The sequence below is a fragment of the Monodelphis domestica genome, chromosome 8, assembly GCF_027887165.1.
Source record: "Monodelphis domestica isolate mMonDom1 chromosome 8, mMonDom1.pri, whole genome shotgun sequence".
NCBI lineage: Eukaryota > Metazoa > Chordata > Mammalia > Didelphimorphia > Didelphidae > Monodelphis > Monodelphis domestica.
Genome location: NC_077234.1, coordinates 181,113,567 through 181,126,243, shown reverse-complemented (window position 1 = coordinate 181,126,243; position 12,677 = coordinate 181,113,567). Strand labels below are relative to the sequence as shown.

The window sequence follows — 12,677 nt, the reverse complement described above, 5'->3', positions numbered from 1 at the left end:
ACCAAATCTTAGATCTCTTGGTAGAAAGGGGATGTGCACAGGCAATGCTGTAAAGGAGGAAATCACAGGGCTTGGTCGTGGGCTGGTCGATGTGAAATGAAGGATAGTGATGAGTTAAAGACTATTCTGGAGTTTCTTGCTTAAGGAGCTGGTAACCTTCTATAATGAAGTCATGAAGGGATTTTGACCTGCTCTATTTTTTCCTTCCTTAGATTATAGTACCTCCTTCCCTTTTGGCTTGTTTAAAATTAATTCTTTCATCAAAAGTCCATTCTTGGTCTTTTAAAAAAATCATATTCTTCTTCTATTCTTGGAAATATAAATATTCCACGGATTATTTTTAAGAGTCTAGATAACCTCTGCCCTCCTGAGCAGGAATATGAACAAGTCAGAAAAGAAAAGAGGAGACAGTTAAGAAAGAAAATTAAACCTAAGAAATATTTTTTCAGCAGATTGTTGATCTAAAATTATAGCTAGAATTCATTCCATTGGAAGCATTTATCAATGAAAGCTTGAATTATGTGAGTGACTTTTAAAATGCCCCTCAAAGTGTTTGATTCTTTTTTTTTTCGTGAGAGATGCTTCTGTGGATTGTGTTCTTTATTCAAGTTTCCTTTACACCTTTGAGATAAAGTTAGAGCTCAGAATAATCACAGTTGTCACTTTGCAAGATCTTATGCATACACTATCTCATCTGATTCTCAGGTTGGCATGGTCAGGCAGGTACTTGAGATATTATTATCCCATTTTACAGATGAGGAAATTGAGGCTTGAAGATATTGGTCATACAGCATGTAAATGCCAGCTAACTAATATAGCAATCAGAATTGAAGGAGGTGTTCAATGTTGTGTTCTGCCCTTGTTAGTCCCAATCTAGAGTACTGTGTTCAGTTCTGGAAACCACTTTTAGGAAGGATACAACAAATTGGAGTCTAGAGGAAAGTAAAAAGAATGCTTAAAGATCTGGAAGCTATGGTGTGAGATGATTTATTTCTAATATATTGAATTATTTCTAATTCTGGGCTTTGACTTAGAGGTTCAGATCAGGTCCTTGAACCTTCCTACTCATTTCTTTGTTCTTAGGAACTTCAAAGAATGCCTGACCCAAAGAATTTCTTCCATTGTAGTATTGCTAGAAAATTGAGATTATAAGTTCTGTTTTGCTCAGTAAATATGAAGCAGTCTATGCCAAGTATGTCTGCTAGCAGCAAACCGAGTCCTTGATTCTATCATTGAGAAATATTGGATAAGGTCACTCCTAACTGGGGAGAGAATTGATAGTATGATGGACCATCTCCTCATTGGCTCTTCACCAACTGGAGATTTCTTGGGATGTCTATGGGAAGGTCTTCTTAGACCTTGCATTAATTAATTAATTAATTCCTCCAGGACTCTAATTTAGTGATACTAGGTCCTAGCTGTTCCTTGAACAAGATTTTCCATAACTCTGCTAGGGGATTTTCTCTGTTTAGAATGCTCTCTTCTCATCTTTACCTCCTGACTTCCTTCGACTCCCAACTAAAATCTCATCTTCTACCAGAAACCTTTTTTTAACCCTTCTTAATTTTAGTGTCTTTCCTCTTTTAATTATTTCCTATTTGTACATAGTTTGTTTTTACATATTTGTTGGTTTGATGTCTTCTCCATTAGACTGTGAACTCCTTGAGGACATTTTTTGATGGTTCTTCAATCATGTTCAACTCTTTATGATTCCATTTGGGGTTTTCTTAGCAAGGATACTGGAGTGGCATGCCATTTTCCTTTCCAGCTCATTTTGCAGATGAATAAACTGAGGCAAATAGGGTTTAATAGCTTGTGTAGGGTCACATAGCTAGTATATGAGTCCAGCTTTGAACTTAGGAAGATGAGTCCTCTTAACTTCAGACCTGGTACTCTATCCACAACACCACCTAGCTATCTTTGAGGGCAGAAACTGTCTTTTACCTTTCTCTACATCCCCTGCCCTTAATACAATACCTGGCCCAAAGGAGATATTTAATAAATGTTTATTGGCCGACTAAAATTTAGTAGACATTCTCACCTAAAAATGTTACCCCTAGACCCTTGAGAACTGTGAGCTGTCTTTCGTCTGTGGAAACACTAATCTGCCATTTTGAAACCACTGCAGAGGAAGCAAGCCATAGAGAGAAAAAGAGTGGGTGGTGATGGTGATGAAAGGCTAGATATATAAAACTAGTAAAAAGAACTACAAATGCTTAGTTTGGAGAAGAGAAGACTTAGAAGCAACATGATAGCTGTCTTCAAGGATATGATGTGCAGCCATATGGAAAAAGGATTGGATGATGACAATAAAGTAAATTAAAACATCACTAAAAGGCCATTAGACTCACATGAATTGCAATGACCAATTTTTGCTAGAGAGAACAAAGGATGTGTAAAACATTCCTTTTCTTAATAGAATTGTGGCACAACTACAGGTGCAGAGGGAATATATTTTGGCAGTCTTGATTACTATGTATGCTCAGGGTATGCTCAACTGCACCCCCTCACCCCAATCCTAATGATGACTGTAAAGAATGAATTAAAAATGAGTGAAAAAGCATATATTGAGGGTTTATTATGGGCTAAGCTTTTGGGATATAAATAAAAAAGGGAAGGGAATTCCTAACCTCAAGGGCCTTATATTCTAATAGAGAAATGGTAGCCATAGAAAGACATTTGCTTTGAAAACTTAACACATGGTGAAGGTCAAAAAGAAGCAATGGAACACAGTCTTTGCAATGAACAATTTGGTTTGATTTCAGTTCCAGAACCTGAAAGGGAGGAGGGATACATTTCAGGCCACAAGCTGGTTAGCCAGGAGTTGTCCTGAGAAAAAAGTAAAGAATAACTGAAACGCGGACTAGATGTACTAGGCAACTGAGGCCGCCATCAATAAAAGAGAGACTCCAAACTGAGACTGGAGAGGATGAGATTTGTTCTGTTTGACTCCAGAGGGTCAGGGTCAAGTTCTATATTTCTTTCTGTCTGTCTGTCTATCTATCTATCTGTCTATCCATCTATCCAGCCATCTGCCTGTCTGTCTGTCTACCTACCTGTCTATTTGTCTATCTCTATCTTAGTTTAATATTAGAATATATATCCATATGTATGTATTCCCTAATAATTGGAGCTATCCAAAAGTGAAATGATTTACCTGAGAGGTTAGAGGTTTTCCTCTTCTGGAGAACTTTATGTACAGAATAGATGACCATTTGTCAAGAATGTTTGCAAATAGGACTCTTCTTCAGGTGTGGGTTAGACTAGGTGGATTCTCAGGTGCCTTAGATCATAGATTCTGTGAGTGTAAAGGTAGGATTAAGGAGGAAGTTAGTGTTGAGGAAAAAGAAGCACATGTATGATCTGTTTGGCAGTAAAAATATGGGGGGGGATATAATGTTGGTTAGATAGGGTAGAAAGGTCTTACAGGTCATTGTTCTTTTTTTTCCCAAGAGAGTGGAAATAAACTTATTAAAAATACTAAAGGAGCTTTTAAAGTACATTTTCTTTTAAAAATGTTCAATTGGTATTCTTTTCTTTTCCTTTTTTTTTCTTTTCTCTTTCCCATGAATCATTCACCCTTCCTTTGTAAACCAAAGGGTCACTATTTTTAAGATTGTCAACAGTTTGATTTTATTCCCAGGTAATTTTGTGTTGAGGGAAGAGCTGGTTTTGAGCAAATTTTTCCATGATCACTCTTGACTTTTGACATTTAAGTCATTCTCAAGAGTATCATAATTGCATTTACCTCTCAAAATGAAAAATGTGCTTTTTATGTCAACATCCAGGAGCTTTTTTCATTCATTACTTTGTGGGAAAACATTTTGTTCTGTCCAAAGGAAGGGGCAGCAGAGGTTGGTCAGGCAGGAGCCTAGAGAAAAGCATTTAGAAGAATAGACCATTAGAGTTGGCAAGTACCTTCAAGTCTTCTCAATTTATTGGGGGAGGAAACAGAGTACTGGAGGCAAATGACTTGCCCATGGTCAACCAGTTAGTTAGCAGGAGAAATAGGAGTTGAGCCCAGGTCTTTTGACCCCTAGTTCAATGTTCTTTTACTTATCAATTTTATTCTCTGAACAATGGAGAAAAAAAATCAGAAATGTTCATTCTTACTATGATCCCAAAGAGCTTAAGTATTAATAAGACCATAGCTTGATGCAGAATGAGCCACACCTTTTTAGACACAGTGAATGTGGACTATGAATATTTTGTGAGGGATTTGTTTTTGTTTTTGTTTTTCCTGTTGGGAAGAGGGTTGAGGGTTGTTAGTGATGCTTGCCAAAAAAAAAAAAAGAAAGAAAGGAAGAAAGGAAGAAAGAAAGAAAGAAAGAAAGAAAGAAAGAAAGAAAGAAAAAAGGGAAAAAAGGTTATTTTTTTCAAATGAAAATCCATCTTCCTCTCTACCACCCTCCTCCTTATGGGAAAAGGGCAGCTAGGGATGAAGTAGATAGAGTACATAGAGTGCTGGGCCTGGAGTCAGGAAGACTCAGTTTCTTGAATTCAAATCTGGTCTAAGACACTTACTAGCTATGGGACCATAGGCAAGTCACTGAACCCTGTTGGCCTCAGTTTACTCATCTGTCAAATGAGCTCTAGAAGGAAATGGCAAACCACTCCAGTATTGCTGGGAGTCATCAGACCATGACACCTTGACAGAGTCATATGTGGTAGCTGGGGAGACCACAGAGTGGTCCTTGGTGAGATGTGATTGCCCACTCTATCCCCCTTGCATGACTTCTTTCATCAATGCCCCTTACTTATGAATTGACATGATTATTATTCCCCCTAGTCTCGAAAGAAATAATGCAAGAGCAAAACACCTGTACCCTAATTCCCTAAAACATCACCAAAAGACCAGAGCTTTAAACCCAATCCCAAAAAGACTATCATGGGTTAACGTTTAATTAGGTACATGATTCCCAGCAAAACTGCAGCTACAGGCCAAGCCCAAAACTTTCTCATGAAGCCAGCACACAAATCAATCATAGAGGCCCATACAATACGTACAGGTACACTAAGCTTCAGTATGCCTCAGTGACTCGATTACACAAATCAGTAACTCAGAAACTCCCTAGTAAGAACCTTGAGAAGTGACCAGTCTAATATTAAATTTGAATTGTGTTCCCACTACCCCTCAGCCTCAATAGTATGATTGTTGAATTGTCTTCTAAGAACTGCTGATTAATTATTCCATTTTATTAAAAGTGATGCGTAATTTTCCTTGATTGTTGTAAGCTCAAAACTTCTCACAGGGTAATGAGAAAATCAAGCCACCTGTGATGAAATCATTTATCTTGTGTGCAACCTTTATTCCATCTTTAATCACAATTCAAAAATATAGAATGTTAATCAAGTGATTTGTTAAAAGTTAATGTATCACTTTTTCAATTATCTCTCTTTAAATTTGCATGCCAAGAAAATGGGTATAAAAATAAATTCCAGGCCTGGGAATGTTGGAGTAGCTGTTAGATGCAAAGCAGTCCCATGGCTGTAATGATTAAGCTGTCTTCCATTTGTTATTTATTTTGACTGATTGTTTGCCACCTATTGGGAGCCCTGGAGTGGCGAGTGAGGCTGGACTCTGACTGCAGCACAATATCTTTGCCAAAAAGTCCTAAATGGGGTCAAGAAGATTTGTAAATGACTAATACAACTGAACAACAAACACCATGAGAAAATAAGAAAACTCCAATGTTATAAACATGCATAATCAAGCAAAAATAGTTTCCCATTAGCCATATGTCTCCATCTGCAGTGAGTCCAAAACTTCTTAGTCAAGAGTTGCATAGTCTATTTCATCACAAACTCTTTGGAATTGTGATTATCATTATGTGGATTACAGTTCCTAAGACTTCACTGAAGCATTTTTTTTAGTACAAAGATGAGAATAATAAGACTGAAGAAAACATGAAATAGCAGATCATATTTGAAAGCTAATTGCTGAATTTATTTATTTATTTTTAAAGACCTTTATCTTCTATCCTAGAATTAACACTAAGTATTGGTTCCAAAGCATAAGACTGGTAAGGGCTGGGCAAATGGGGTTAAGTGACTTGCCCAGTTGTTATGCAGCCAAGAAATATCTGAGGTCATATCTGAATCCAGGACTTCCTGTTTCTAGGTCTCGTTTTCTATCCATTGAACTTTTCACTGCCTCTATACACTGAATTTGTTATCTATTTAAAAGGAAAAGCAAACTATGTGTAATAGAGGCTCATAGTTTGATATTTGATCCTCCTTTTCTATTATACTCTAATTTTATTTGATTTTTAAGTTTAGAATTTCAAAAAGAACATAAACCCCTATGTTTCTAAGTGAAATTTTAGTTTTCTTAATGGGCAAAATCTATGAATCTTCTTATTACTTCTGCATCCTACTGGAAAAATAAAACCAAAACCAAAACTGTGCAACAAATATGACTGGTTTAGCAATACAAGTTCCCCAAAATGTCTCATTCTGCATCTTGACTCCATCACTTCTCTGTAATGGATGGCATTTTTCATTGTCAGTCCTTTGGAATTATGGTTGGTCATTGATCAAAGTTCTTTTAAAAATTATTTAAAATTTAAATTTAAATTAACAAATAAAATTTAAATTTATTACTTTATTATTTACTATTATTACTTATTATATAAATATAATATATAAACTTAAATTTGAAATTATTTGTTTAAAATATATTTATTTGTTACACTAAAATACCCAGTGAACTCCCTTCCTTCTCCTCCCCTCATTAGAGAAGCATCTTCTGGCAAAAAGATTTATGTCTATATAAAACTATATCTTACTTATTTCTGCTTATCAGTTCTTTTTCTGGAGGTGGACTTACACAGTCATTCTTCAAAGAATATTTCTGTTTTGGTATATAATGTGTTCTTGGTTCTGATTTTTTTACTCTTCTTAATTTCATGTAGCTTTTCCCATGTTTTTTCCAAAACTAACCTATCCATCATTTCTTATAGTGCAGCAGTATTCCATCACAATTATGTCACAACTTTTTGCCATTCTTCAGTTGATGGCCATCCCCTCAATTTCCTGTTCTTTGCCACCATGAAGAGAATTACTACTACAAGTATTTTAAAACTTATAGATTCTCTTCCTTTTTCTGCTGAGGAAATCTTAGGAAATAAATCTAATAGTGGAACAGAGTTCATAAGTTTTTCAAAGTTCTTTGTCTTTGTCCTTATTGTATAAATTGTTCTCCTACTTCTGCTTACTTTACTCTGCATCAGTTCCCTACAAGTCTTCCCAGCATTCCCCCAAAATATTACTTTTATAATTTTTACCATATAATAGTATTCCATTATATTCATCTACCATAATGTATTCACACTATAACTTTATTCAGCAGATGTTATCTCCTTAGTTTCTAGTTCTTTGCTGCCCCAAAAGAGTACTATATATATTTTTTCTGTACATAGGATCTTACTATAATTCTCTAGAAAATACTTTCACACATTTATTCACACACATATCATTGAACTTCAGCATAATTTTGTGGGGGACAGGAAATATTTTCCTATTTTCCAGATGAGAAAACTAAATCTCAGGGAAGTTAACTTGCCCAAAGGAGCTGAGAGCTTTCCCAACTACATCAGCTGCCATAGAAAACACTTAAAATTTTCCAATTACAAAACCCCTTCCAGATTCCCTTTAATACTTTTGCCTTCCCTTTGAGATTATCTCCAATTAATCCTATAAATATTTTGTTTATAAATAGTTGTTTCCATGCTCTCTCCCCCATCAGAATGTGAGTTCCTTGCAGGCAAGAGCTGTTTTTGCTCTTTTTTGAATCCCCAGAGTTTAGCACAGTGTCTGACATACAAAAGTCACTTAATAAATACCTTTTGATTTGACTTGTTATCTAAGAAAGCATTTTACTGTAAACTTTGTAAACTCCCTATTACATTATTTGAACAAAATCTTTATTCTCAATGGGAAAACTTAGATGAAAAACAATTTTGTAATTGTTCTATAATAAAGGAATTCAATTTCCTGGTCACTTTTGGAAAAACAATTCTAGATTATCTTTTCTTAGATTTGTCTACATCAATGTTGAGCACTTTCCAGGGATGATGTTATAAACTCCTACATAAAAATGAGATAATCTTTTCAAAAGAATAAAAAGTTCCCCTCCTATTATCTCCTCTTTATTCCAAATCTCTCTAAAAGCAATTATAATACTAACGAAGCACTTTAAAAATTAGAAAAACACCTTTTTTTTTTTGTCCAAGTTATGCCAACTAAGGCCCAGGGAAGTTTAAATGGCTTATCAAAGCAAGGGGCAGAATCAGGACTAGATTTTAGGCTTGTAGTCCAACTAGTTCTTTTCCCATTATACTACTATTTTGTGTTGAAATACCATTTCACTTGGGCAAGTCACTTCACCCTGTTTTCCTCAGTTTCCTCATCTGTAGAATGAGTTGGAGAAGGAAATGACAAACCATTCCAGTTTCTTTGCCAAGAAAACCTCAAATGGGGTCACTAAGAGTCAGATACAACTGAAATGACTGAACAATGGTTTCCCTTAAATGGGTATAATAATCCTTGTATTATCTATTTTGCACAGCTAATAAGAAAATAATGCTTTGTAAATCATAAAAAACCCGTTATAGAAGTGAATGACAATAAGCCTTACAGTTACTAGTTGCTTTCACCGGAGACCCTGTTTTGCAGGTAAATGTTTCCAAATGGATAGGCAAGTCAAATGATAGTCAACATTGCTGATAATGGCTTGGCCCAGTGGAAAGAACAGTGGTCTTGGAGTCAGAGGATCTGGATTCAAAATCATTCTGCTGCTGTATGTCACCAGGAAATGAGTCACATCCCTGAATCACTGGATTATATGGGCTGTGAGGTCCTTTACAGCTCTAAATCTTTTATCCTATGAGCACAATTTAAAGTTTAAAAATACGAGCCAAGCAAGTGAGTTCTTTGATTATGAAAAGACATAAATCTAGAAAAGAGGCAAGAAGAGATAGAAAAATAATATTTACACTGTCATTCCACTAGGGACAATATACTTCTGGATTCCTAGAGCCACTTACATAACCCTTATTTTTCTATGGAACAAAAGGAAACAAAATTTCAAAACAAACTGGGACAGAATTACTATCCCAATTAGGTAATTTCTTTTTCTTTCTTTTTTTTTGGTATGAGAGGAGAGGCTCAATTAACTGCCCATGGGACTTGGCTTTAGATGGGGTCTTCATGTTGAAGGGCCTTGAACCTTCTCAAGTACTCTCATTTTCTCACCCATGCGGTAGGAACCTTTTCACCTTGGAAGATCAATGGACTCCACACATTGGAAGTTTCCTCTTTGGCTATAATTTCTCCCTCTGATTGGCTGGTTTCTCTCCATTTTAATTTTTTTCCATGATTCATGTTGTTTCTCTTCCTTCTTCCCTCCTTCCTCCCAGAGGTGACAAGCAATTCCACTGGGTTATACATGTATTATCACTCAAAACCTATCAAATCTCCATTTTAAGGAGGCGCAGGCCAGCCCTATCTTCATTCCTCCATCTGCATTCCTCTTGAGGCTTTTTCTATCATGCTCCAGATCGGATGCCTTCTCCTTCCTCCCTCCTCCTCATTTCTCTTTTCTTTTATGTATTGTCTCCCTCCATCGGAATATAAGCTCCTGGAGGTCTGGGGACTCTCCTTTTGTCTGTTCTTTTACTTATTTATTTATTTATTTATTTATTCATTCATTTATTTATTTATTTTTATGTGTGTCTTTTGCTGACACACAACCTTATAAGTACTTGCCTTGACTTGCTTTTAATATTCAGTACTCCAGTGATCCGGGAACCCCACTCGTGTATTCCCTCCAACCACGAAGCTAGTCCTTCCGTTATTACACAAGCCGCAGGGGTTCCAGTTTTGGTACCAGAGAGTCTTTGCTTTCTTCTGCCACCCTGGGAATACTTCAGTTATCGTCGCTTTGCCCCCATGGGTAACTTAATAAAAGGGCTTTGAATTAAATCCCCGTCCCCAACCCACAGGGTCAATGAAATCCATCTCCAACTTGCCCGGCACTGAGCTGGACATGCGGGAGACAAATAGGATAGTGAAATAGGTCCTGCCCTCAAGCAACTTACAATCTAGTCCATCTGGAACCGTAGTGGTTTCTGGGAACTCTTCTTCGTAGCCGCGGGCTGAACCTTCCCCCACCCCGCTTGATTCACCCCTCCGGCTGCCCTAGCAAAGTCAGACTAGAAGGAAGGTTACTCATCTTTGGAGAACGCAAACTCCAAAAGTGAAGTTAGTGTGTGTAGGAGGGGAGGGGAAGGGGGGTTGGAGTCTGGGAAATGTGGGATGGGGTGGGGGAGAGGAGCTGGGCGCCGGGCATTGCGCGGCCCTATGGTGTCCCCAAGGGGCTGCTGCAGTGGCAGCCTCAGCTGGGGAAGAGAACAGAAGGAGGAGCCCAACCTCAGAGCCCAGTGGAGTGGACTCTGGCTAATACAGAGAAAGAACGAGGGCGGCTAGGAGGAAGCTTTCCGAGAGGGGACCGGGGGCCTGGGGGCCCCGGTGGGGCGGACTGGGGAGGGCCCCCACGTGGGCATCGGGGCTGGATCTCCCCCAGCTCCTGCCCCCTTTTTGCGTGGAAACGCGCTTCCTCTTCCGTCCTCCCCCCACCCACTCCTCCTCCACCTTCTCTTGGGAGCCCAGAGATAAAGTCCGTGCAGGGACAAGGGGCAGCCTCGGAACTTGTCACTCCTTGGACTGCGACTGTCGGGAGAGACTCATTCCTCGGCTGCCCCCCCCCCCCCAGCGGGGACAACCTAAAAGTCGGGGTGCTGCCAGAGGGGGCGGGAAAAGTCCCCCCCCCCCCGAAGCTCATATTGCGCCAGGAAGCGGGACTGGACTTTCGGGTCCTTGGGATCAGCTGCTGCCTGGTGGGAGTCGGACTCCGGAGGCAGAATCTACCCCAAGTCGTCTGCTGGTCCGGGGCAAAGCTCCTTCGGGGAAATGAAGAAGCCAGACGTGAAGATTGTGCTGCTGGGGGACATGAATGTCGGCAAAACCTCTCTGTTACACAGGTACATGGAGAGGCGCTTCCAAGAAACTGTCAGCACGGTCGGGGGAGCCTTCTACCTGAAGCAGTGGCGGTCCTACAACATCTCCATCTGGGACACTGCAGGTAACTGCTGCGCCCGGGCTTCTCCCGGGGAAGCCTCGCTCGCCTTCTTTCCTAAAACTTTAGGCGCTGGAAGAGACCTCACGGGGTCCTTCTAGTCCAAAGCCCGAGGGTCCGAAAGGGGAATCTCCCTCAGCCTGGGAGTCACAGATTAATTCGCCTCTCGGTCTCGCGCTGTCTCACGTCCTTAGAAAGTAAGCCCTGGGAGGACAGAGGGTTTTCGCTTTTTCTTTGAATCCTCCGTAAATAGATCTTTGCCGATTTGATTTCCACACCGATATTGCCTCCCTCGCTTCTGGGAGAAGGGGACCACGACTCTGGAGACATTTGGGAGGGAGACTTCCATTCAGGACAGGATCTTAAAAGGAACTCTGCAGTGAAATATAGGATTTAGAGCTGGTGAAGAGACCCTGCAGGTCTAGACCAGACCAGTCATTTTACAGACGCAAAAACTGAGGTCCAGGGAGTCGAAGGAGGTTGCCCAACGTCACACACGTAGCAGAAGAATCTGGCGTGAATGAGGATATTCTAACTCCAGATCTAGGCTTTCCCCATCGCACCAGGCTTCCTCTTACCACACTCTCACCGTCTCCTAGCTAAGTGGAGTTTTCCCATCCTCCCTATACTCTCTGCCATAGTTTACTACAGCCTTTCGGTTTCTTTGCACCACAAGGGAGGGGAAAGATCACTATGCTAAAGGATTTCTTAGTCCAGTTACTCTTTGAAAGCAGTAATTCAATTTGAAACTGCATCAGGATTCTTCCATTTGGTCCTAGATGCAGGTAACCAGGAAATAAAGCCCTTGAACTTAAATTGTAATAATATTCTCTATATATGCATATGACAGTGCTAAGTATAATCTTATTTCTGAACATTTATTCAGCCTCCCATATAAGAGACTCTATTGGAGAGTTCCTTTTCCTTAGTTGTGGCAATTTAAAGCAGCCTCTCATTTTAAAAAGAGAGTAGAGGTAGAGGTAGAGGTAGAGGTAGGTGGTTTCCTGGTTTGCTGGGATTTATGACTTTTTAGATGGAACTCTTAGAGGTAAACCTAGGTCTCAATTTGCAAAATCTATAGAGTGGATCTGATAATTGCCCAATCCTCTAGAAAAGAATGAAACAAGTAAGTGAAGAATAGTGTAACACTTTTTATTGTGGCTGAAGCTTCTAGATGTAGCATCTCTGATGATAACACTTTGAAAGAGTGACAAATGTGCAAGATCCTGCCTCAGGTTTTTAATTGCCAACTGTGTGCTTTTGGTTCTGCTGAGTAAACACGATTTTAATTGACTGTTTTTTTTTTAATTGGTTAAACCAAGTGCATTTGAATTAATGAAGTTCAGGACCACACTGTCTGTATTTCTGTTCCTTTTTTTTAAAGGTTCTGACTAAAATGGGGAGATAGTTTTCATAATCATCTTTTGAAACTAAACCCACCCATATAAGCCACCCCCCTCGCTGAAATGTCAAGATAAAGGTTCTTATGACATTACTTTCATTTTATGCACAAATTCATCGAGTCAGTGAATGCTATCCC

At 39.1% G+C, this 12,677-nt stretch overlaps 1 protein-coding gene across 4 annotated transcripts in view; it reads left to right on the top strand.

Annotated features, from left to right (window-relative positions):
- The window catches only part of RAB20 (RAB20, member RAS oncogene family), a 117,460-nt gene that overhangs the window by 64,802 nt on the left and 39,981 nt on the right, over positions 1-12,677 (top strand). Inside the window, exon 1 of one of the 4 annotated variants that reach the window (XM_001375072.4) lies at positions 10,296-11,143. The exons of the other annotated variants lie outside the window; for them this stretch is intronic. Coding sequence (XP_001375109.1) covers positions 10,972-11,143 — 172 coding nt within the window. The 5' untranslated portion in view covers positions 10,296-10,971. Of the gene's footprint in view, positions 1-10,295; positions 11,144-12,677 lie in introns of those variants that run through there. 4 annotated transcript variants of the gene reach the window in all.